The following is a 27,283-nucleotide window of genomic DNA, read 5'->3' as shown; positions in this document are numbered from 1 at the left end:
TCCCTTTTGAATATATTTAGTGAATTGGCCTCAACTACTTTCTGTGGTAGAGAATTCCACAGGTTCACCACTCTCTGGGTGAAGAAGTTTCTCCTCATCTCGGTCCTAAATGGCTTACCCCTTATCCTCAGACTGTGACCCCTGGTTCTGGACTTCCCCAACATTGGGAACATTCTTTCTGCATCTAACCTGTCTAAACCCGTCAGAATTTTAAACGTTTCTATGAGGTCCCCTCTCATTCTTCTGAACTCCAGTGAATACAAGCCCAGTTGATCCAATCTTTCTTGATAGGTCAGTCCCGCCATCCCGGGAATCAGTCTGGTGAAACTTCGCTGCACTCCCTCAATAGCAAGAATGTCCTTCCTCAAGTTAGGAGACCAAAACTGTACACAATACTCCAGGTGTGGCCTCACCAAGGCCCTGTACAACTGTAGCAACACCTCCCTGCCCCTGTATTCAAATCCCCTCGCTATGAAGGCCAACATGCCATTTGGTTTCTTAACCGCCTGCTGTACCTGCATGCTAACCTTCAATGACTGATGTACCATGACACCCAGGTCTCGTTGCACCTTCCCTTTTCCTAATCTGTCACCATTCAGATAATAGTCTGTCTCTCTGTTTTTACCACCAAAGTGGATAACCTCACATTTATCCACATTATACTTCATCTGCCATGCATTTGCCCACTCACCTAACCTATCCAAGTCACTCTGCAGCCTAATAGCATCCTCCTCGCAGCTCACACTGCCACCCAACTTAGTATCATCCGCAAATTTGGAGATACTGCATTTAATCCCCTCGTCTAAATCATTAATGTACAATGTAAACAGCTGGGGCCCCAGCACAGAACCTTGCGGCACTTCACTAGTCACTGCCTGCCATTCTGAAAAGTACCCGTTTACTCCTACTCTTTGCTTCCTGTCTGACAACCAGTTCTCAATCCACGTCAGCACACTACCCCCAATCCCATGTGCTTTAACTTTGCACATTAATCTCTTGTGTGGGACCTTGTCGAAAGCCTTCTGAAAGTCCAAATATACCACATCAACTGGTTCTCCTTTGTCCACTTTACTGGAAACATCCTCAAAAAATTCCAGAAGATTTGTCAAGCATGATTTCCCTTTCACAAATCCATGCTGACTTGGACCTATCATGTCACCATTTTCCAGATGCACTGCTATGACATCCTTAATAATTGATTCCATCATTTTACCCACGACTGAGGTCAGGCTGACCGGTCTATAATTCCCTGTTTTCTCTCTCCCTCCTTTTTTAAAAAGTGGGGTTACATTGGCTACCCTCCACTCCATAGGAACTGATCCAGAGTCAATGGAATGTTGGAAAATGACTGTCAATGCATCCGCTATTTCCAAGGCCACCTCCTTAAGTACTCTAGGATGCAGTCCATCAGGCCCTGGGGATTTATCGGCCTTCAATCCCATCAATTTCCCCAACACAATTTCCCGACTAATAAAGATTTCCCTCAGTTCCCCCTCCTTACTAGACCCTCTGACCCCTTTTATATCCGGAAGGTTGTTTGTATCCTCCTTAGTGAATACCGAACCAAAGTACTTGTTCAATTGGTCTGCCATTTCTTTGTTCCCCGTTATGACTTCCCCTGATTCTGACTGCAGGGGACCTACGTTTGTCTTCACCAACCTTTTTCTCTTTACATACCTATAGAAACTTTTGCAATCCGCCTTAATGTTCCCTGCAAGCTTCTTCTCGTACTCCATTTTCCCTGCCCTAATCAAACCCTTTGTCCTCCTCTGCTGAGTTCTAAATTTCTCTCATTAGAACAAAATATGTTTATTCAAAATTGACAAACCCCAGTTGTTACAAACCTCATAACACACACTGACAGTACAAGTCTCTCATTACTTTACACTCTGATTTTTAACTTCTCATTTTAAAAAAAAGTTATAAAAACCACTCATTTGATGCTTTATTCAGTGCGCTTACAAACACTTTATTATGATAACCTCTGAAAACAAATCTCCCATTATCACATTGTCTTGTTACAGATCTTTTTATTGTTTTCTCATGCGGTCCCCTTGCGCTGTGCAACATGCTTCCTGCGCCTGTTTGCACAAGACTTGAAAATTTTTCCCATAATTACCTCACAGTCGGTGGCCAATTAGCCCAACTTTCCGCCAGCACATTCATTTGTTTGAGGAGGTGAAAGACGCAACGCAACCTCTGTTTATTTGATCGCAAGTTCAGGATTTAGTGTATGCGAACTTGAGGTCAGTTTCAAAGATGGTATGGCGGCCGGCATACTCTTACAGTACGCAGTTGTATAGAATCATAGAATGGTTACAGCACGGAAGAAGGCAATTTAGACCTCAGTTAGTCCCACTCCCCTGCCCTTTCCCCGTAGCCCAGCAAATATTTTCCTTTAGATATTTATCTAACTCCCTTTTGAAAGATAAAATTGAGTCTGCCTCGACCACCCTTTCAGGCAGTGGATTCCAGATCTTAAACCACTCGCTGCCTAAAAAAGCTTTTTTTTTGTGTCGCCTTTGGTTCTTTTGCCACTCACCTTAAATCCATGTCCTCTGGTTCTCGATCCTTCTGCCAATGGGAACAGTTTCTCTCACTCTGTCCAGACCCTCATGATTTTGAACACCACTATCAAATCTCTCAATCTTCTCAGCTCCAAGGAGAACAATCCCAGCTTCTTCAATGTATCAACATAACTGAAGTCTCTCATTCCTGGAATTATTCTCTTAAATCTTTTCTGCACCTTTTCTAAGGCCTTCACGTCCTTCCTAAAGTGTGGTGTCCAGAGGACACAGTACTCCAGTTGAGGCCAAACCAGTGTTTTATACAGGTTCATCATAATCTCCACACTTTTGTACTCTGTACCTCTATTTATGAAGCCCAAGACCCTGTAAGCCTGCTTTCTCAGCCTGTTCTGCCACCTTCAACAATTTATGCACACATACTCCCAGGTCTCTCTGTTTGTGAACCCCATTTAGGATTGTACCATTTAGCTTATATTTCCTCTCCTCATTCTTTCCACCAAAATGCTTCACTTCACACTTTTCTGCGTTAAATTTCACCTGTCACGTGTCCGCCCATTTCACCCTGAATGTCTCCCTGAATTCTCTCACTCTCCTCTTCACTGTTCACTATATTTCCGAGTTTTGTGTTATCTGCACATTCTGAAATTGTGCCCTGTACACCCATGTCCAAGTCATTAATATATATCAAGAAAAGCAGTGGATCCAGAACCGACCCCTGGGAAACACCACTGTATACCTTCCTCCAGTCTGAAAAACAACCATTCACTACTACTCTCTGTTTCCTGTCACTTAGCCAATTTTGCATCCAGGCTGCCATTGTCCATAGGCTTCAATTTTTCCATAGGCTTCAATTTTTCTGGCAAGCCTATTATGTGGCACTTTGTCGAACGTCTTTTGGAAGTCCATGTACACTACATCAATCGCATTACCCTCATCAATTCTCTCTTACCTCAACAAAATACTCAATCAAGTTGGTTAAACACGATTTACCTTTAACAAATCCATGCCGGGTTTCCTTAATTAATCCACCCCTATCCAAGTGACTCTTAATTTTGTCCCTGATTACTGTTTCTAAAAGCTTCCCCACTACCGAGATTAAACTGTTTGGCCTGTAGTTGCTGGGTTTATCTTTACACCCTTTTTTGAACAAATTCAAGGGCAATGTAAATAACTGATGAGAGTAGGAGAACAATTGGGAAATCAAAACAAAAACATAGTTAGGTTCAATGCAAGGCCAGAACAGGATAATAAACAAACATTAGAGTGCTGGACTGGAAAAGGCAAAATTCAACAAGGTAAAAAGTAATCTGGCCCAAATTAACAGAGAAATTAGCAAACAGTTTGATCACCAATGTGAAATCTTGAGATATGAGGTGGATAGTGTTCAAAATAAATATATTATGTGCAAGTAAAATCAAGGAAACCCCAAAAATGTTTTATAAATACATAAAGAGCAAGAGGATAACAAAGAAACCTTTGATTCGAGACCAAAAAGGTAACGTGCGTGGAGGCGGAAGACGTGGGTATGGATCTTAATGAATGCTTTGCATCTGTCTTCACAAAAGAGGGAGGTGATGCAGACTTTGTAGTTAAGGAGGAAGAATGTGAAATATTAAATGAGATAAACCTAGTGAAAGTGAAACCTATTAAGGAATTTAGCATATTTGAAAGTAGATAAATTACCAGGTCCGGATGAAATGTATCCCAGGCTCTTAAGAGAAACAAAGGAGTAAATAGTTGAGGCTCTCAGCATCATTTTCCAATCCTCTGTGGCTGCAGGTGTGGTACTGTAGAAATGCTAATTTTGTACCGTTTAACAAGAGAGAAAGGAATAGACTGAATAATTACAGGCCAGCCAGCCTAACCTCGGTGGTGGGCAAATTATTGGAAAAAATTCTGAGGGACAGTATTAATCGTCATTTAGAAAGGCACGGTTTAATCAAGGGCAGTCAGCATGGATTTGTAAAGGGAAGTTTGTGTCTGAATAACTGAAGTTTTTGAAGAGGGTTGATGAGGATAGTGCATTTGATGTAATCTACGTGGATTTTAGCAAGACTTTGATAAGGTCCCACATGGCAGACTGGTCAGAAAAGTAAAAGCTCATGGGATTCAAGGGAAAGTGGAAGTTGGATCCAAAATTGGCTCAGTAGCAGGAAGCAAAGGGTAATGGTCGACGGGTTTTTTGTGATTGGAAGGTTGTTTCCAGTGGGGTTCTGCAGGGCTCAGTACTAGGTCCCTTGCTTTTTGTGGTATATATCAATGATTTACACTTCAATGTAGGGGGCATGATTAAGAACTTTGCAGATACAAAAATTGCCCATATGGTTGATAGTGAGGAAGAAAGCTATAGACTGCAGGTATAGAGGAACAAAGGGACCTTGGTGTGCATGTCTACAGATCCCTGAAGGTAGCAGGACAGGCAGATAAGGTGGTTAAGAAGGCATATAGGATACTTTCCTTTATTAGCCAAGGCATAGAACGTAAGAGCTGGGAGGTTATGCTTGAATGGTATAAAACACTAGTTAGGCCACAGCAAGAGTACTGCGTGCAGTTCTGGTCACCACATTACAGGAAAGATGTGATTGCACTATAGTGGGTACAGAGGAGATGTACAAGGATGTTGCCAGAACTGGAGAATTTTAGCTATGATAGGCTGGGTTTCTTTTCTTTGGAGCAGAGGAGACTTAATAAGAACATAACATAAGAAATAGGAGCAGGAGTAGGCCATACAGCCCTTCGAGCCTGCTCCGCCATTTTATACGATCTTGGCTGATCCGATCATGAACTCAAGATCCACTTCCCTGCCCACTCCCCATAATCCCTTATTCCCTTATCGGTTAAGAAACTATCTATCTCTGTCTTAAATTTATTCAATATCCCAGCTTCCACAGTTCTCTGAGGCAGCGAATTCCACAGATTTACAACCCTCAGAGAAGAAATTTCTCCTCAAAAACGCGAAGACGGAATATTATCTGAATGGTAGCAGATTAGGAAAAAGGGAGGTGCAACGAGACCTGGGTGTCATGGTTCATCAGTCATTGAAAGTTGGCATACAGGTATAGCAAGCAGTGAAGAAGGCAAATGGTATGTTGGCCTTCATAGCTAGGGAATTTGAGTATAGGAGCAGGGAGGTCTTACTGCAGTTGTACAGGGCCTTGGTGAGGCCTCACCTGGAATATTGTGTTCAGTTTTGGTCTCCTAATCTGAGGAAGGATGTTCTTGTTCTTGCTATTGAGGGAGTGCAGCGAAGGTTCACCAGACTGATTCCCGGGATGGCTGGACTGACATATAAGGAGAGACTGGATCAACTGGGCCTTTATACATTGGAGTTTAGCCCCTTGACTATCCACGTTGGGATATTGTTCGTGTCCTCTACTGAAATGACTGATACAAAATATTTGTTCAGAGTGTCTGCCATCTCCATGTTCCCCATTAATAATTCCCTGGTCTCGTCCTCTAAGGGACCAACATTAACTTTAGCCACTCTTTTCCTTTTTTATATCTATGGAAACTCTTGCTATCTGTTTTTATATTTTGTGCTAGTTTACTTTCATAGTCTATCTTCCCTTTCTTAATTTTTTTAGTCAGTCTTTGCTGGCTTTTAAAAGCTTCCTAATCTTCTGTCCTCCCACTAGCTTTGGCCATTTTGTATGCCCTTGTTATTAATTGGATACCGTCCTTTATTTCTTTAGTTAGCCACGGATGGCTATCTTTTCTCTTGCACCCTTTCCTCCTCACTGGAATATATTTTTCTTGAGAGTTGTAAAATATCTTCTTAAATGTACACCACTGTTCATCAATCGTCCTACACGTTAATCTATTTTCCCAGTCCACTTTAGCCAACTCTGCCCTCATACCTTCATAGTCTCCTTTATTCAAGCTTAATACACTGGTTAAAGATCCAACTTTCTCACCATCCATCTGAATTTGAAACTCAATCATGCTATGATCACTCATTCCAAGGGGATCCTTTACTAGGACATTGTTTATTAATCCTGTCTCATTACACAGGACCAGATCCAAGATAGCCTGCCCCCTGGTTGATTCAGTTACATACTGCTCAAGGAACCCATCCCTTATGCACACTCTGAACTCTTCCTCAAGGCTACCCTGACCAATTTTATTTGTCCAATCAATATGGAGGTTAAAATCACCCATGATTATTGCTGTTCCCTTTTTACAAGCCCCCAATATTTCCTGGTTTATGCTCCGACCAACAGAGTTGCTACTGTTAGGGGGCCTATAGACTACGCCCACCAGTGACTTTTTCCCCTTATTATTCCTTATCTCCACTCAAACTGTTTCAACATCCTGATCATTTGAGCCAACATCATTTCTCACTGTTAGTGATTCCATCCTTCATCAATAGAGCTACTCCACCTCCTTTTCCTTTCTGTCTGTCCTTCCGGATTGTCTTGATTTAGATGTAAAAAATTATAAGGGCCTAGATAGAGTGGATAGGAAGGACCTATTTCTCCTAGTAGAGCGGTCAATAATCAGGGAGAATGGATTTAAAGCAATTGGTAGAAGGAGTTGAGAACTTTTCCACCCAGAGGATAGTGGGGGTCTGGAACTCATTGCCTGAAAGGGTGGTAGAGGCAGAAAGCCTCATTGCATTTAAAAAATACTTGGATATGCACTTGATGTGCTGTAACTAACCTCTAAAGTTACGGACCAAGAGCTGGATAGTGGGATTAGGCTGGCTAGTTCTTTTTGGCCGGCATGGATACAGTGGGCCGAATGGCCTTCTGTGCCGTAAATTTCTATGAATCAAAAAGTGGGTGAATCAAAAATATTAAAACTAAAGCTTAAATGGGAGGATTATGATAAAATTAGGGCTAACAATACAGAACATAATCATGAAAGACATGGAAGGTGTAGTATGGAGCTGAACAAGGATATCACATGGGCTAAAGGAGCATATGAATAAAGGCTGCCAAATAATATAAAAACAATTAGTAAGGGCTTTATAAGCACACGATAAGTAAAATAATAGTTAGAAAGAGATTAGAATTTCTCAGCGATGGTGGAGGATGAAGGTATGGCAGAACTCCTAAATACTTTGATAGAAATGAGAATGTAGGACTACGAGGACATGGAATAATTGTTAACAATAACTATAGGAAAGGAGTTGGTTCTGAAAAAATTAGCTGAACTCCGGGTGAATAAGTCACTGTTGAAAGAAGTCAGAGAAAAGATAGCAGAGGCTCTGACCACAATTTTTCAATGCTTCTTTGGCTGTTGTACTGGCGAGTTGCAGCACCTTTGTGTTCAAGAAGGGAGAAGGATAAACCAAGTAACTATAAACCAGTTATTTAACATCAGTTGTGGGTAAACTCCAAGGCTTCAATATTGACCCCCCATCCCCCCCCCACAATAAGCCGCGAGATTTTTGCCATGTGAGTGTCCCGGAGTGGGAGCGGGGTGTGGTGATCACTTGGTTAAGTCAGGCTCCCACAGTGCAATTGGCAGATGCTTCTCCTCCATTTTGAGAGGTGTTGGTGGGGATGTTGCACTTTTTCAAGGGGGCTTTGAGGGTGTCCTTGAAGCGTTTCCTCTGCCCATCTGGGACTTGCTTGCTGTGTCGGAGCTCGGAGTAGAGCGCTTGTTTTGGGAGTCTGGTATCAGGCATGCGGATGGTGTGGCCCGTCCATTGGAGCTGATCGAGCATGGTCAATGCTTTGATGCTGGGGATGTTGGCCTGAGCGAGAACACTGACGTTGGTGTGCCCATCCTGCCACTGGATTTGCAGGATCTTGCAGAGGCAGCGTTGGTGGTACTTCTCCAGTGCTTTGAGGTGCCTACTGTACATAGTCCATGTCGCTGAAGCATATAGGAGAGCGGGTATCACTACTGCTCAGTAGACCATGAGCTTGGTGCCGGATTTGAGGTCCTGGTCTTCAAACACCCTCTTCCTCGGGCGACCGAAGGCTGCACCAGTATTATACAGGTGTTCCTGTCGATATAAAATTTGCATCCTACCTCAGTGTCCGTTACAGTTAGATCAAAACTATAATTCATTGGTATATTGAAGTATCCAATCCTTACGCACCAATACCCTTTGAAATAATTCTTGTCTTTAAGAAGCCAATCTGCAAGATAGAGTTATTTTACGAGCATAGTGAGTGGCCAGCAACACAACATGTACACAAAAGCATGTCAATGGCCACCTGGGGTGGGAAGGGTCTATCCTGATTAAATTGTGACATGTATTTTCTCAGACACTTCTACTGGTAAACAACAGTATTAGGTAGACTCTTTCCAACACACTTCAAGCAAAGTCAAAAGAATGTAAGCCAATTTTTCATTTCACAGTTGCAAAAGAAAAGCCATTTTGAGTGTAGTATCCTTTTTTAAACAGACTTGTTTCTAAAATTCCAGCCTCGCCGGGTCCGTACGGAATACTTACGGACTGGCAAGGCCCCGTTTTCAGTGGCAATGTGCATGCGCCAAAAACCGGCTTTTCCGATCTGTCAAGTTTTGGCATGACAGATGGAACGCATCCCTGCAGCCAGGACATTCTCGCCGGCGAGATTGGGCTATTTTCTCAACTCTTGCCCAGCGAATGTCCCTAAAACTCTTGCACCTGGTAAAAGCAGGCGCATAGCCTACTTTTACCAGCGTAAGAGTTTTAAAACATATAAAAATAAAATTTAAGTACACATTTTTATGTTAAAAACCCTGCCCATTAAGGTAATGTTATTTTAAACCTTATTAAAACACTATAAAAATAAATCCAAAAGATATATTTTTTCTAAAACATTTAATTAACTATAATTTTAAATATGTGAGGTGTTTTTTAAATTTTTTATGTTGTATTCAATGTGTTTTAGTTTTTTTTCTCATTGATAGCAATAAGAACTCGGAGATACAGAGTTCCCATCGTTATCAATGAGAATACTGTACCGTGATTGGTTGTCCAGTCACATGTGACTCCAGCTTCGACATGCGAACCTTGAGGATGGGGGCGCCTCTGAAGCACAGGAAGAGAAGGCCTCTCACCGGAATCTTGGGTGCCTCTGGGACTGCCAGGTACTTATGTAAACAATTCTCGGGTCGGAAGCGTTCGTCCGAAGGTTTTCAGGCCCATTATAAAGAGAGGACCTGAAAACTGAAATGCTCAATGTTTGTTACAAGAACATGCATGGTGTGAAAGAGACATCAGGTGTATGTGAATAAGAGACTAAGGAGATGCAGCATTATGGTTTGTTTAGATAATTGGTCTTTTCTCACTTTTTAAAAGATTTGTTCTATTTTCAAATTAGGAGAACAATTTGTTACATAAGTGACCACTGGGCTCAGTATGTCACTTTCTACAAAGAGCGTGGAACCAAGATGCATCACCAGTTTTACTCCCTAGAAAAGTTGCAAATGGAATTAGATGAGCTGTTTCTTCGGGCAGTACTTCATGTATTGAAAGCCAAAAGGTACGTTGATGCTAAAATGAATGTATATGCAGATAAACCGTTTGTGTTTTAGAAGTATCAAAAAATTATTTTTAATGTATTTTTTTTAATGTTATTTGTCCCTCTATAAAGGAAATATCTGGGTTAGGTGTTCATGTGTGTGTGTACATATACATCATGTACATTGGCCCTGAATTTGCGGGGGAAGGTTTCCCTCGGGCGAATGCCTCTGACCGCAAATATTTCTATGAAAATACCTGGTGGTCCTGGGCCTCTACGCGAAGGCCTTCGTAGAGGCCCACGTATCCCAGGAGCGTATGGGCTTCATACGCATCGCTGGGATCACGTGGGCCGGCCCAACCTATCAAAGTAGGGGGATCCCCATTCATACTTGTGAGTTCCATATATACAGAACCACCATAAGTATGAATGGGAATACCCCCAAAAACACACAAGGAAAATAAATTTGAAAAAACATTACATATTTAAGATTAATCAAAATGGAATTTAATTATTTAAAACAAAAATTTTATTTTTGAAAAATAAATGTTCATATTTAAAGGGTCTAAAAATAAACTTAACTGATTTAATAGGATTTTAATTTTTAAATTATTGAAAAAATTTTGTATTCTGTGCTTTAATAATCTTAAACTGATAAAAGCAGGCCTTATGCCTACTTTTATTAATCATAAGAATTTGAAGGACATTCGCCAGGCAGGAATTGGGCAAATAGCCCAATTCTCCGCCCGCGGAGGCCCTTTAGTTTTGGAGGCATGCGACCTGTCAAGAGAATCGCAAGTTCCAGGTTTAGGCGTGTGCGCTTTGCATGCCTAAATCCGGAACTTGCTGGAACCCCACGGATGCGTACACGAATTCAGGCCCATTATCTCACTCACGCACATGTCAAACAAGAAAAGACCAACTGGTTCATCCAGTCTATCCCATATATTACTTCCTGTTGTCGCTTCTTATCACGTTTTGTTCACGTTAGAATTATAGAATCATAGAATGGTTACAGCACGGAAGAAGGCCGTTTGGCCCGTCGAGCCTGTGCCGACTCTCAGCGAGTCCCACTCCCCTGCCCTTTCCCCGTAGCCCTGCAATATTTTTTCCTTCAGATACTTATCCAATTCCTTTTGAAAGATTAGATTGAGTCTGTCTCCACCATCCTTTCAGGCAGTGCATTCCAAAACCCAACCATTTGCTGCGTAAAAAAGTTTTTTCTTGCATCGCTTTTGGTTCTTTTGCCAATCACCTTAAATCCATGTCCTCTGGTTCTCGACCCTTCTGCCAATGGGAACAGTTTCTCTCTATCTACCCTGTCCAGACCCCTTATGATTTTAAACACCTCAATCAAATCTCCTCTCAATCTTTTCTCTGCTCCAAAAAGAACAATCCCAGCTTCTCTAGTCTATCAACGTAACTGAAGTCCCTCATTCCTGGAATTATTGTCGTAAATCTTTTCTGCACCTTCTCCAAGGCCTTCACATCCTTCCTAAAGTGCTGTGCCCAGTACTCCAGTTAAGACCGAACCAGTGTTTTATGCAGGTTCGTCATAATTTCCACACTTTTATACTCCATACCTTTATTTACGAAGCCCAGAATCCGTAAGCCTTTTTAACTGCTTTCTCAACCTGCCATCTTAGCGATTTATGCACACATACTCCCAGGTCTCTCTGTTCGTGCACCCCATTTAGGATTTGTACCATTTAATTTTTTGCCCTTTCCTCATTATTTCTACCAAAATTAATCACTTCACACTTTTCTGCATTAAATTTCATTTGATAAGTGTCCGTCCATTTCACCAGCCTGTCTATGTCTTCCTGAAGTCTATCACTCTCCTCACTGTTCATTATACTTCCAAGTCTTTTGTCATCTGCAAATTTTGAAATTGTGCCCTGTACATCCACGTCCAAGTCATTAATATATATCAAGAAAAGCAGTGCTCCTAGAGCCACTGTATACCTTCCACCAGTCCGTAAAACAATCATTCACCACTTCTCTCTGTTTCCTGTCACTTAGCCAACTTCGTAACCATGCTTCTAATGTCCCTTTTATTCCATGGGCTTCAGCTTTGCTGGCAATCCTATTATGTGGCACTTTATCGAATGCCTTTTGAAAATCCATGTAAACTACGTCAACCGCATTACTCTCATCAACCCCCTCTATTACCTCATCAAAAAACTCGATCAAGTTGGTTAAACACGATTTGCCTTCCAACAAATCTGTGTTGGCTTTCCTTAATTAATCCACACCTATCCAAGTGACTGCCAATTTTGATCCCGATCACTGTTTCTAAAAGCTTTCCCCCCCTCTACCAAGGTTAAACTGACTGGCCTGTAGTTGCTGGGTTTATCTTTACACCCTTTTGTGAACAATGGTGTAATATTTTCAGTTCTCCAGTCCTCTGGCACCACCCCCCGTATCTACGGAGGATTCGAATTTTATGGCCAGTACCTCCACAATTTCCGCCCTCAATTCCCTCAGCATCCTAGGATGCATCCCATCCACTCCTGGTGGTTTATTTACTTTAAGTACAGCCAGCCTTTCTAATACCTCTTCTTTATCAATTTTTATCCTATCAAGTGTCCTCACTACCTCATCCTTCACTATGTCTATGGCAGCATCCTCTTCCTTGATGAAGACAGATGCAAATTACTCGTTTAGTACCTCAGCCATACCCTCTTCCTCCATGCAGACATTTTTGCATCTGAGGCATATGTGCCTGAGAGACACAAATAAGCCTCCGACTGCAAATTCTGGGCCTGTATGTTGCCTCCCTGGTTAAAGATGTCTCTGAGTGGCTGCAGAACATTGGGGGGGGGGGGGGGGAGGATGAACAGCCAGAGGTCATGGTCGATATCTGTACCAATGACATAAGTAGAAAGAGGGATGAGGTCTTGCAGGTAGATGTTAGGGAGCAGGGAAGGAGATTAAAAAGCAGGACCTCAAAAGTAGTAATCTCGGATTACTTCCGGTGCCACGGGCTAGTGAGTACAGAAATAGGAAGATAGATCAGATGAATGCATGGCTGGAGAGATGGTGCAGCAGAAAGGGCTTCAGATTCTTGGTGCATTGAGACTGGTTCTGGGGGAGGTGGGACCTGTACAGGCCGGACGGGTTGCACCTCAACAGGGCCGGAACATATATCCTGGGGCGGGGGGTTGCGAGTGCTGTTGGGGAGGGTTTAAACTAATTTGGCAGGGGGATGGACACCAGGATGCAACATTAGAAAGGGGAAATAAAGTGCTCAAAGGATTGGGAGAGGCAGAGAACACTAAAATAAGAAAAAGTAAGGTATTAGGTGGGGTCAAACTAAGAATATAGGATGCTCCTAGATGGGTTTACAGTGTATGTATGTGAACGCACAAAGCGTAGTAAACAAGGTAAGTGAGCTGCAGGCACAAATAGACACATGGCAATAATGGAGACCTGGCTCAAAAATGGGCAGGATTCGGTATTAAATATTCCTGATTATAAGGTGTTCAGAAAAGATAGGGAAGGAAAGATAGGTGGTGGTGTGGCAGTATTGGTTAAGGAGAATGTTACAATGCTGGAGAGGAGGGGTCAAGGACATAATCTATATGGCTAGAGTTAAGAAATAATAGAGGTGCCATAACACTACTAGGTGTATTCTATAGAGCACCAATAGTGGGAAAGATATGGAGGAGCAAATTTGCAGAGAAATTTCAGAGAGGTGCAAGAACTATAGAGTAGTGATAATGGGCGACTCCAATTATTCTAATATAGACTGGGATCATAATAGTGCTAACGGCAGAGAAGGGGAAGAATTTCTGAAGTGTGTTCAGGAGAACATTTTAGAGCAGTATGTTTCCGGCCCGATGAAGGAGGAGGCATTGCTGGATCTTGGTTCTGGGGAATGAGGTAGGTCAAGTGGAGCAAGTGTCAGTAGGTGAACATTTAGGGAACGGTGATCATAGTGTCATAAGGTTTAAAATTGCTATGGAAAAGGACAGGGAGCAATCTAGCATAAAAATGTTTAACTGGGGGAAGGCCAATTTCAGTGGGATGAGAACAGATTTGGCCTGGGTAAACTGGAATCAAAGATTGACAGGCAAAACTTAGTGGAACAATGGGCTGCCTTTAAAGAGGAAATAGTTCAGGTATAATTGAGGTACATTCCCACTAGGGGGAAAGATAGGGCCACTAAAGTCAGGGCTCGCTAAATGACAAAAAGATAGAGAATACGATTATCAGAAAAAGAGCACGTATGACAGATGTCAGGTTGCAAATACATCTGCGAATAAGGCTATATATAGAAAGGTCAGAGGAGATGTGATAAAGAAAATAAGAGGGGCAAAGAGAGGCTATGAGAATAGAACATAAAAAGTAATCCAAAAGTCTTCGATCGGCATATAAATGGTAAAAGGGGAGTAAGAGGACGGGTGGGGCTGATTAGGATGACGCCTGCGTCTGCGCACGTATAGAGGCTGAACTCCAGGACATAGTCGACGTATTTACTGAGGCGTACGAAAGCATGGGCCTTACACTAAACATCCGTAAGACAAAGGTCCTCCACCAGCTTGTCCTCGCCGCACAGCACTGCCCCCCAGTCATCAAGATCCACGGCGTGGCCCTGGACAATGTGGACCACTTCCCTTATCTCGGGTGGACCATTTCCCATACCTCGGGAGCCTCTTATCAACACGAGCAGACATTGATGACGAGATTCAACACTGCCTCCAGTGCGCCAGTGCAGCCTTCGGCCGCCTGAGGAAAAGAGTGTTCGAAGATCAGGCCCTCAAATCTGCCACCAAGCTCATAGTCTACAGGGCTGTAGTAATACCCGCCCTCCTGTATGGCTCAGAGACATGGACCATGTACAGTAGACATCTCAAGTTGCTGGAGAAATACCACCAACGATGTCTCCGCAAGATCCTACAAATCCCCTGGGAGGACAGACGTACCAACATATTAGTGTCCTCGACCAGGCCAACATCCCCAGCATTGAAGCACTGACCACACTTGATCAGCTCTGCTGGGGAGGCCACATTGTCCGCATGCCACACAAGAGACTCCCAAAGCAAGCGCTCTACTCGGAATTACTTCACGGCAAACGAGCCAAAGGTAGGCAGAGGAAACGTTATGAGGACACCCTAAAAGCCTCCCTGAAAAAGTGCAACATCCCCACCGACACCTGGGAGTTCCTGGCTAAAGACCGCACTAAGTGGAGGAAGTGCATCCAGGAGGGCGGTGAGCACCTCGAGTCTCATCGCCGAGAGCATGCAAAAATCAGGCGCAGGCAGCGGAAAGAGCATGCGGCAAATCTGTCCCACCCTCCCTTACCCTCAACGACTATCTGTCCCACCTGTAAAGGGGACTGTGGCTCTCGTATTGGACTGTTCAGCCACCTAAGGACTCATTTTAAGAGTGGAAGCAAGTCTTCCTCAATTCTGAGGGACTGTCTATGATGATGAGTGCCATCTAGTATTAGGAGGCCTACAGGGACAGCAATAGCAAGTATATTCCCAATTTAACTTAAAAAGGAACGCCTGCCTTTGGACGACATAGGAAGTAATTTTGAGAATCAAGAGGTGAACACTAGGTAGAGAACTTTATGATAGAGATGTATAGCCACATCTTTCAGGTTGTATATCTGTTCCTACCTCAGCAGTGGTGCCAATCAGGATCCAATTGGACCTGTATTTCTTGAGATCTTAAAACTCTTTAAAGACTGCCCTGTTTGCTGTTATTTCAATCTGCTGGCTTGATGAACTTTATGCTTTTCATCTAAACTCACCTTAGAGGATTAGGCATTTGTCAGTCAGATTTGCCTAAATTTGTATCTGATTTAATCTAAGGATAGTCTTGGCATCTTTTATCATATAAAGTAAATATCTTACTGAATTGTAGAGCCTTAGCATTGTCTGTTTAGAGAAAACAAATGTTTTTTGACATTCTAATCTGCAGTTCAAAACTAAAAATTCCACTGATTCATTAAATGCCATGTTTATTAAATTTGAAGGTGAGGCAACCATAGATTATATATTTGTGAGGTACACATCCATTTATAAGTAAACTTTTTTTTAGAGTAAGTCAATAATTGTGTGTGTTTCTTGTAAGAGGGTAAATAATTAAATAAGTTTGTCAAGGAATATGCGTTCAGAATTTCTATAACCTACAAATAAAAATAATGACATAGCAAATATTTGAACTACAATTTAGCAGTTTTTAGAGTAAACAGAAAACTCTTACCAATTATGTATTTTATACAAAAGGGATTAGTCTTCAAAATTGAGGTGCTGTTCTTCATTGGTTGAGTTTGCTGCAACCCCATCTGGCCTAGCTTCACCTTCTGTGGCACAACAGTGACTTCTGCATCCTGAATCCAAAAAGCAGCTTGAAATGCAACCATATCCTTCACTTTACAGCTAAGTGGAGTCAGTTAACATTAACTGCTTGGGGTCAGGAGACCTTGAGCAATATGCGTTCCCATTTACTTTGAGCTGCAGTGTTCCAACAGAAGTCTACCCTCAAACCACTTGGTGGCAGTACTATCAGCCATGCTTTGACACATTTGGCAATTGTACAAATTCTCTCAAGTTGAAGAGAAGAGCAAATGCTATTTTGGGATCCTTCAAAAAAAATCAAAATCTTGGATCTTGGACCATTGAACTTAAAAGATAGAAATTCAAGGTGAGTGCCAGGCAATGTGTCCGGACAACTACTAATCGTAGTAGACTTAAAGGATTCCAACTTTCATATCACCCTCTCGCTAAAGTTCAGTTGAGTTGTAACTAGCCAGTATAAGGATCTCTGCTTTGGTTTTTACTTAGTCTCCAGGATTATCCAAGAAATGCCTGTCTTATCATTTCAGCACGTTCACTTCTAACCCTGTTTTGGGTTGAGCGCTTCCGACCAAGAGACCACTCAGCCAGCTGTTCAGTCGATTCTCATCACATTTTAGGAGCTTATCTTCCTTCTGAAGTATGAGCTGTCTCAAGTAGAGACAAGTAGAATATAATATTTTTAGTCCATCTGTTTCAGACCATCCTGGCAAAATCTAATTGTCACTATTTCACAGTCCTTGAAAGACTGGTATTACCCCTATGAGAGAAGAATTCTTTGGAAGAGTGGCTTGTCACTGAGTATCCTGAAAGGTGAGTCACTTTATGGCTGGCACATTTCTTTGTCAAAGCTGCTCACAAGAGGTCCTAGGTTAAGCAGCTGGTCACAGGTAAGCCTGGATACACAGCACTGGATTTTGACATCTCGCAAATCAAGTTTGCTGTCTGCATAGGTCCTTCCATCATGCTGAAGGCAGATGCTTGTGGTATAGCTGTTGAGGAACTGCAACAGATTAGGTACAATAAGTCCTGAAAGATATTAACTGGATGGCAGATATGTAAAAATGCTGTCACATATCCAGACTTTGGTATCTGCCATGATTGGATTAGAGTAGCAAACGATCCAAAGGGTTAACAACACCGACTTCAGGTATGCAATAACTAATATAAAAACAGAAAATGCTGTAAATACACAGTAGGTCAGGCATAAGAACATTAGGCCCCTCGAGCTTGCTCCGACATTTAATAAGATCATGGCTGATCTGATCATGGACTCGGCTCCACTTTCCCGCCCGTTCCCCATAACCCTTTATTCCCTTATCTCTCAAAAATCTTTCTATCTCCGCCTTAAATATATTCAATGGCCCAGCGTCCACAGCTCTCTGGAGCAGAGAATTCCATAGATTGAAAGAAGAAATTTCTCATCTCAGTTTTTAATTGGCAGCCCCTTATTCTGAGACTATGTCCCCTAGTTTTAGTTTCCTCTTTGAGTGGAAATATCCTCTCTGCATCCACCTTGTCGAGTCCCTTCATTATCTTATATTTTTCGATAAAATCACCTCTCATTCTTCTGAACTCCAATGAGTATAGGCTCAACCTATCTTCATAAGTCAACCCACTCACTTCCAGAATCAACCCAGTGAACCTTCTCTGAACAGCCTCCAATGCAAGTAATATCCTTCCTTAAATACGGAGACCAAAACTATACGCAGATGTGGCCTCACCAATACCCTGTATTGTAGCAGGACTTCTCTGCTTTTATACTCTATCCCCCTTGCAATAAAGGCCAACATTCCATTTGCCTTCCTGATTACTTGCTGTACCTGCATTCTCACTTTTTGCGTTTCATGCACAAGGACCCCCAGGTCCCTCTGTACTGCAGCACTTTGCAATTTTTCTCCATTTAAATTATAATTTGATTTTCTATTTTTTCTGCAAAGTGGATAACCTCACATTTTCCCACATTATACTCCCATTTGCCAAATTTTTGCCCACTCACTTAGCCTATCTATATCCCTTTGCAGATTTTTTGTGTCCTCCTCACAATTTGCTTTCCCACCCATTGTTGTATCAACAACAAACTTGGCTACATTACACTCAGTCCCTTCATCCAAGTCATTAATATTGATTGTAAATAGTTGAGACCCCAGCCCCGATCCCTGCGGCACCTCACTAGTTACTGTTTGCCAACCGAAAGATGACCCATTTATCCCGACTCTCTGTTTTCTGTTACTTAGCCAATCCTCTATCCAGGCCAATATATTACCCCCAACCCCATGAACTTTTATCTTGTGCAGTAACATTTTATGTGGCACCTTATCGAATACCTTCTGGAAATTCAAAAACACCACAAACACTGGTTCCCCCTTATCCACCCAGCAAATTTGTCAAACATCATTTCCCTTTCATACAACCATGCTGACTGCTTGATTGAATTATGCTTTTCCAAATGTCCTGTTACTGCTTCCTTAATTTTTCCCAACGGCTAACTGGTCTATAGTATCCTGCTTTCTGTCTGCTTCCTTTTTTAAATAGGGGTGTTACATTTGAGGTTTTCCAATCAGCTGGGACCTCCCCAGAATCCATGGAATTTTGGTTGATTACAACCAATGCATCCACTATCTCTGCAGCCACTTGTTTTAAGACCCTAGGATGTAAGTCATCAGGTCCAGGAGACTGGTCCGCTTTTAGTCCCATTATTTTACTGAGTACTACTACTTTAATGATGGTGATTGTATTAAGTTCCTCCCTCCCTATAGCCCCTTGATTATCCACTATTGGGATGTTTTTAGTGTCTTCTACCTTGAAGACCGATACAAAATATTTGTTCAACGTCTCTGCCATTTCCCTGTTCCAAATTATTAATTCCCCAGTCTCATCCTCTCGGGGACCAACATTTACTTTAGCCACTCTTTTCCTTTTTTATGTACCTGTAGAAACTATTACTATCTGTTTTTATATTTCGTTCTAGTTTACTTTCATAATCTATCTTCCCTCTTTATTTTTTTAGTCGTTCTTTGCTGGCTTTTAAAAGTTTCCCAATCCTCTGGCCCCCCACTAGTCTTGACCACATTGTATGCTCTTGTTTTCAATTTGATACCATCCCTTATTTCCTTAGTTAGCCATGGATGGTTATCTCTTTTCACACAGTCTTTCCTTCTCATTGAGATATATTTTTGTTGAGAGTTATGAAATATCTCCTTAAATATTGCTCATCACTGCCACTGCTCATCAACCGTCCCACACCTTAATCTATTTTCCCAGTCCACTTTAGCCAACTCTGCCTTCATACCTTTGTAGTCTCCTTAATTTAAGCTGAAGACACTGGTTTGAGATTCAACTTTCTCACCCTCCAACTGAATTTGAAATTCAACCATGTTGTGGTCACTCATTCCTAGAGGATCCTTTACTAGGAGATCGTTTATTAACCCTGTCTCATTACACAGTACCAGATCTAAGATAGCCTGCTCCCTGATTGGTTCCACAACGTACTGTTCAAGGAAACTATCCCGGATACACTTTATGAACTCTTCCTCAGGCTAACCTGGCCAATTTGCTTTGACCAGTCAATATGAAGGTTAAAATCGCCCATGATTATTGCTGTTCCTTTTTTACAAGCCTCCATTATTTCTAGATTTATACTCCGTTGAACAGTGTAGCTACTGTTAGGGGGCCAATAGGCTACGCCCACCAGCGACTTTTTCCCCTTATTATTCCTTATCTCCACCCAAACTGATTCAACATCTTGATCTTCTGAGCCAATATCATTTCTCACTAACGGACTGATCTCATCCTTTATTAACAGTGCTACCCCCACCTCCTTTTCTTTTCTGTCTGCCCTTCCGAATTGTCAAATACCGCTGAATATATAGCTCCTAGCCTTGGTCTCTGTAATGGCTATCAGACCATACCTATTTGTACCGTCAACTCATCTATTTTGTTACGAATGCTGCGTGCATTCAGATAAAGAGCTTTTAAATTTGTTTTTTTTACCATTTTCTGATTCACCTTTATGTTTACACATTCTGTTTCTTCCTAGCACGCTCTGGTTTTCATTTCCCCCAGTACTACCCTGCCCTATTGCCTTCTCCTTATTCTTTGACTTTTTAAATTTCGCTCACCTGAACCCTCCCCCTCCACCCCCACCTTCACTAATTAGTTTAAAGCCCTTTCTACAGCCGTAGTTATTTGATTTTCCAGGACCCTATTCCCAGCATGATCTAAGTGGAGCCCGTCCGAACGGAACAGCTTCCTCTTACCCCAGTGCTGGTGCCAGTGTCCTACGAACCAAAACCCATTTCTCCCACACCAGTCTTTGAGCCACATGTTTAACTCTGTGATCCTATTTACCCTATACAAATTTGTGGCTCGGGAGGTAATCCAGAGATTATTATGTGGTTTTGCTTTTTAATATGGCCCCTAGCACCTGTGGAGAGAGAAACTACATTAATGTTTCAGGTCGATGACCTTTTGTCGGAACTGGAAAAAGATGTCACAAGGTTTTAGTGTGCTGCTGAAGGTCTGCAACTCAAACTGGTGGAACTGTCAAGTGATGAGACATTTGGGTGGTTTGTGACCGGTTCTTCGCTGCGTTTTGACCATCTGCAGCGAAAAACCATCTGTGCTCAGCTATTTCTCACCCGGTCGCAATCCTCAGCTCGGTTTTTGCGGCAGCGCTTGGAAGCACCGCCGAGGAGAGCTGTGCCAGGGTATAACGCCTCTCTCGGAATGCTCCCGGCCCCGCACTAAAGTCGGCAAGGATCCCGTTTTAGCGACCCGAAAATAGTGCAACGTCTCCCCTGGCGCAGACCTCAAATGCCGAAAATTAGGCAATTAATCGATAACGCTAATTGATTGGTAATTTTTCCGTCCCGCCTCTGTTTTCGCACCGAAACGGAGAAAACCAAAAATCCAGCCCATAATGTTTGTCCATGCAATGGTCATGTTGTCCATGCTGTAGTCAAGACTATGGTACCAGTGGATATATACATTTTATGGTGAATTGTGTTCTCCATGCCAGTCATGAGGAGCTCTTCATACCTGCTGTCTGTCTATTTGCCGATTGGCCAACTGGTGATTATCCTTCTTGGTGGAGGGGAAAAGGTATGAAAGTGTTTTTGTAGGCAAGGAGACTCCAAGATTATGAGTCTCGCGACAGAAGTTCGGAATCAAGTCACCCTTCTGTGGCAGACTCTGTAATCCAATACTTGTTTGGTCCACAACACGCCAGGATACTGTTGAAGATTGATGAACCAACCTGCCACACTGGAACCTGGAGGGGTATACCTGCTGCTGAGGCTGGAATTCTTCCGAGTTGTCTTCAGACAGCCCTGTCCTAACGGGTAGGGTCGACCTAGCTGGGCAAACTGCAGTAAACTGCATGGTTTTAGCTGGTACCCCTCTACATACCTGGGGTCACTAAGCCTGGACTCAGTCATCCTGCACCTAATCTCTGGACTGGATAATGGAATATATTCCTGCAGGTGAAGATTGTGCATTCTGTATTGAGCAAGAGGAGGCTTTACCTATGTAGATTTCTAAGTAGTTTGGTTTGGAGAATCTTAAATATGATGATGCTATATATGTCGGGTATCCAGCTGATCCCCCCCCACCCCCCCCCCCCCAAAAAAAAATTATGAGTACTGTATCAAAATATGGTAATACAGCTCCATTCTTTTAAGAAAAAAACTAACTGTTTTTTGTTGTTACAGGTTGGGAATTTGGCTTTTCATGTCTGAGATGCCGTTTGAAACCTTATCAAACCATATGTTATGGAAACTCTTCTATATTTTGCATTGCGCAGAATGTGAAAATATTGAGGGATTGTGTGCTCGTTTACGTTCTAATGAGTGCAAGGACAAGCTTAAAGGTAGTGGAAAGGCATTTTCCCCCACATTTATGTAAATGCACATAATTCTTCCAAGCTGTAATGTTGGTTTGTGAGAATTAGATTTTATTTCTTACAGGATTAAATTAAACATGGGTAGGGAATTGGTTAGGAGGTAGAAGGCAGCTTCTCTGTGAAGAAATGTTGATATTTCAAACTTAGCCTTTCATCAGAGCTGTCTCAATATTGCTTACATATCAATATTGATTCCTTTCCATTCTTATGTTTTCTCATGCAATTATCAGTATCTGTTTGTACAAAAGCTATTTTTAGAAAGCAGTAAACATTTCTCCCCACATACACGTTAAGATATGTCTTTTCATAACTTTTTAACATGTTCACCTAAAACTTAATATAAAATAAGAGCTTGCAACTTCTACAAAATTTACTCCAGAAATTCTCAAACCAAAAATAAATGTTGTTATTAAATAACAGCAATTCAATCCAAACTATTTTGTAATCTCTATTACTCAAGAATACTAACATTTATATATTGAAAGGGTGACTCTGTAACGTGTAACCTTCTTGTGTTTCCCAGAACACAATACTTTTAATTAAATAAACCAGGTAATGACTTTGATCTGTCAATTTTATATGACAGCCATTAAAGTATTAAAACATATTATAGGTATGGTACCATGGTGGTTATGATACTGGACCAGCATCCCAGAAGTCTGAGTTCAAATCCGACCATGACAAGTTGTGAAATTAAATTCACTAAATGTGATCATTTGTGGTCTAGCACCAGAATAAATGAACATGTTAAAAGGACACCCTCAAAGCCTCCCTGATAAAGTGCGACATCCCCACTGACACCTGGGAGTCCCTGGCCAAAGACCACCCTAAGTGGAGGAAGTACATCCGGGAGGGCACTGAGCCCCTCGAGTCTCGTCGCCGAGAGCATGCAGAAATCAAGCGCAGGCAGTGGAAGGGGCGTGCTGCAAATCAGACTCCCCACCCACTCTTTCCTTCAACCACTGTCTGTCCCACCTGTGACAGAGACTGTGGTTCTCGTATTGGACTGTACAGCTACTTAAGAACTCATGCTAAGAGTGGAAGCAAGTCTTCCTCGATTCCGAGGGACTGCCTATGATGATGATGAAATGAACATGAAAACTGCTGATTTTTGTAAAAACTCAACGTTAACTAATGTCCTTCATGGAAGGGATCCTGCTACCCCTACTTGGTCTGGCCTTCATGTGACTCAAGTCCCAGACTCTTAATGGCCATATGGATTGATCGTGTCAGCCACATCCCAAGAACAAATAAAAATTATATAGAAGATAAAGCACTTAAATAGATTATTGTGAGCCTTTCCTGTACTGATGTAAGAAACAAGAAAATACAAAGCATCCCAGCCCTTCCAGAGAGACCTTTGTAGATTATTTATTTCAAGGTAATGAAGATATGGGCCTCGAAATCCCGGTCGGCTGCTTCCCGCGGGTGATCGGCTAAAAAAGGGGAAAAAAATGCGCACTTACCAGAACCTACTGCGCTCACGAGAGATCCTGGTCCTGAGGCCTCCTCTCACTGCGCGTCAGAGTGCATGCACGTCAAGACGTCCGTAAAGCTGGAGCTGCAGTCACATGGCTCTGAGCAACCAATCAAGGTAAAGTATTTTCTCATTCATAATAATGGGAACTCCGTAAGTTGGAGTTCCATTATTCTGATTGAGAAACCCCTCCAAATACCCAAACTAATAAAAAATAGAAAAAATACACCACATATTTAACATTAATTTAAATTAAAGTTATTTATGTCTTATATAAAAAAATATTTTCCCGATTTTTCTTTTTAAAAGTTTTTTTACTTATGGTTTAAAATAAACTTACCATAGTGGGGAGTGTTTTTAACAATAAAATGTGTTTTTTTAAATTTTATTTTATGTTTTTGTGTGTTTTAAAACTCTTATGCCTGTAAAAAGTAGACTATGCGCCTGCTTTTATCAGGCACAAGAGTTTTCAACACATTTGCTGAGCAAAATATAGGTAAATACCGCAATTTTGCTCAAGCAAATGTCCTCGCTCCCGAGATGTGTGTGATCTGTCAAGCCAGAAACTTGACAGATCGGAAAAGCCGGTTTTCAGCACATGCGTATTGTGCAATGCCTTCCTGGGTCCGTACACACTCCGTACGAACTTGGGGAGACCGACATTTCTGGGCCATGATTTTTATTTCAATTTCTAAGTAGTTTGGTTACTAGAGAAATTGCAATTTAAAAAATCCGATATCTATGGTCAATGCCATTAAGTTTTCACAACTTCACACACTTTGCTACTTCCAGTTCATAAGTGTGCTGCTCCTAATTTATATGATAGTAAAGGAGTTGGTAACTTTTATTTTCTGCAAATCTTTAATACATATTACATTATTTTGTGTCTCTATTTTAATGCAGACCCAGAACATAAACAGATGTTTGAACAGTGTCTGTCCAACATTACCAACTCAGAAGCAATATGTCTTCTCACTACATTTGCACACATGACCCAACCAAAACAAGAAAATGTGGATCAAGAGTTTGTGAAGACAGTTGCTTTAGAAATATATGAGGTATGCACATATCTAGAAATTGAAATAATGTAACTTAAAAAAAAAATCAGTGGTATTTGCTTTGAAATGTAAGGGATAATGACTAAAGCTAAGTAGGAGTTCAGCACTGTAGTAACTAAATAGCTTATTAAACATAAACATGTGATGCCTAATATGGTTCGTGCAACTGTTTAATGAAAATTGAGTTGAAGGATAATCAAAATAATTATTGTCAATAATATTTAGGTTTATGAACCTAAATTGTTGCATATCCTGATGTACATAAGAATACATAGAATGCTTGAGTGTATTTCTCACTTTCAATTATCTTTACTAAATATGTCGGTGTCAAAGTGTATGGCATGCCATACATCCTATGTAATAGTTTAAAACTCCTTGCTTTCCATGTTGGCCCAATAGACAAATGTTCCGTGTGCTGTTATACTATGCTGTACAAACTTAAGATCTCAGGTTTGATTCCTAACTTATGTTGAAACTATCTCAGTCTGGATATCAGTGAGATGATAAAATTGGACCCATTTCTGATTGCTGTCCAATGAACCTGGTGAAGTGAATGTGTTGCGTTATTTAATACAAAACCCAAAAAATCAGATCTTATGGTCTTTGAAGCCTACTAATTAATTTATTATATATGCAACATGGTGTACGGTTCATCTAAAATAAATTAATCAATTTTAGTTGATTATAGTATGATGTAGGAGCTGAAGTTACATTATATTGGGCCCAAGTTTCGGGCCGCGCCTCGAACGGCGCAGCCCTGACCTGGACGCCCGTTTTTCGCGTCACAAAGTGCGCCTAAAAAAAGCTTCCAGATTCTCCGGCTTCCTGCTGGTCCTCTTGAGCCGGGCACGGCGCAGCACGAGCTGTAGGGGGCGGAGCTAGGTCCCTGCGCTGAAAACAGTGCCAGGACCTCTGCACATGCGCGCTACAGTGGCCCAATGGCCTCACTGGGGCTGCGTGCATAAAGCTCCCACCACGCCCAGCTCCTACTTCCTCCCGACTCGACTCCCGCTTCCCCCGACACCGACCCGACTCCCGCTTCTCTCCACCCCCCCCCCCGAACCCGACTCCCCGGACAGGACCCGACCCACGCTCCCCCTCAACCTGACCTCCCTCTCCCTCCCCCCCCGAAACAAACCGAACCCCCTCCCGCCCCCCGGACCCGACCCACGCTCCCAACCACCCCCCCCGACCCCCGACACGAACCGACCCGCGCTCCCTCCCCCCACCCCACCCGAACCAACCCGACCTCCATCCTCCACCCCACCCCCCCCCCGACCCGACCCGACCCGTGCTCCCGATCGCCGCCGCCAACCCCCCCGGCCCCGACCCCGACCCCGACCCACGCTCCCCCCGACCAGACCCAACGCCAGCTACCTGTAAATCTGGTGCTGGGGACGGGCCCAGCCCGGCCCAGTCAACCTACCCCTTCTCCTCCCCCCCCCCCCCCCCCCCCCCTCTCCTTCCCCCCCCTCCCCTTCTCCTTCCCCCCTTTTCCTCTCCCTCCCCTTTCCCCTCCCCTTCTCCTCCTTCCCCTTCCCCCCCTTCCCCTTCTCCTCCCCCCTTCCCCTTCTCCTCTCCCCCCCCTTCCCCTTCTCCTCTTTAACCCCTTCCCCCTTCTCCTCTTAACAACCCCTCTCCCTTCTCCTCTTACTCCCCTTCCCCTTCTCCTCTCCCCCCTCCTCCTCTTTTCCCCCCCTTCTCCTCTTTTCCCCCCTTCTCCTCTTTTCCCCCCTTCTCCTCTTTTCCCCCCCTTCTCCTCTTTTCCCCCCTTCTCCTCTTTTCCCCCCTTCTCCTCTTTTCCCCCTTCTCCTCTTTTCCCCCCCTTCTCCTCTTTCCCCCCTTCTCCTCTTTTCCCCTTCTCCCTCTTTTCCCCCTTCTCCTCTTTCCCCCCTTCTCCTCTTTTCCCCCCTTCTCCTCTTTTCCCCCCTTCTCCTCTTTCCCCTCTTCTCCTCTTTCCCCCCTTCTCCTCTTTCCCCCCTTCTCCTCTTTCCCCCCTTCTCCTCTTTCCCCCCTTCTCCTCTTTCCCCCCCTTCTCCTCTTTCCCCCCTTCTCCTCTTTTCCCCCTCTCTTTTCCCCCTTCTCTCTCTTACCCCCCCCTTCTCCTCTTTCCCCCCCTTCTCCTCTTTCCCTCCCTTCTCCTCTTTTCCCCCCTTCTCCTCTTCCCCCTTCTCCTCTTCCCCCTTCTCCCCCTTCTCCTCTTCTTCTCCTCTTCTCCCCCCCCATCTCCTCTTCTCCCCCCCCTTCTCCTCTTCTCCCCCCCTTCTCCTATTCTCCCCTCTCTCCCCCCATCTCCTCTCTCTCCCCCCATCTCCTCTCTCTCCCCCCATCTCCTCTCTCTCCCCCCATCTCCTCTCTCTCCCCCCATCTCCTCTCTCTCCCCCCATCTCCTCTCTCTCCCCCCATCTCCTCTCTCTCCCCCCCCATCTCCTCTCTCTCCCCCCATCTCCTCTCTCTCCCCCCATCTCCTCTCTCTCCCCCATCTCCTCTCTCTCCCCCCATCTCCTCTCTCTCCCCCCATCTCTCTCTCTCCCCCATCTCCTCTCTCTCCCCATCTCCTCTCTCTCCCCCCATCTCCTCTCTCTCCCCCCATCTCCTCTCTCT

General features: G+C 43.1%; 1 protein-coding gene across 1 annotated transcript in view; it reads left to right on the top strand.

Annotated features, from left to right (window-relative positions):
* LOC139244092 (ectopic P granules protein 5 homolog) overlaps positions 1 to 24,679 on the top strand; it is a gene marked incomplete at its 3' end in the record, with an annotated part of 31,866 nt that extends 7,187 nt beyond the window's left edge. The window contains exons 4-6 of the mRNA XM_070870969.1: positions 9,794 to 9,955; positions 21,954 to 22,111; positions 24,525 to 24,679. Of these exons, the coding sequence (XP_070727070.1) occupies positions 9,794 to 9,955; positions 21,954 to 22,111; positions 24,525 to 24,679 (475 nt within the window). The remainder of the gene's footprint in view (positions 1 to 9,793; positions 9,956 to 21,953; positions 22,112 to 24,524) is intronic.
* Between the last annotated feature and the right edge of the window lie 2,604 nt (positions 24,680 to 27,283).

Source organism: Pristiophorus japonicus, unplaced genomic scaffold (genome assembly GCF_044704955.1).
Source record: "Pristiophorus japonicus isolate sPriJap1 unplaced genomic scaffold, sPriJap1.hap1 HAP1_SCAFFOLD_2028, whole genome shotgun sequence".
In the NCBI taxonomy this organism is placed as follows: domain Eukaryota; kingdom Metazoa; phylum Chordata; class Chondrichthyes; family Pristiophoridae; genus Pristiophorus; species Pristiophorus japonicus.
Note: the sequence above shows the minus strand (reverse complement) of the source record. Positions and strands in the feature narration are given on the sequence as shown.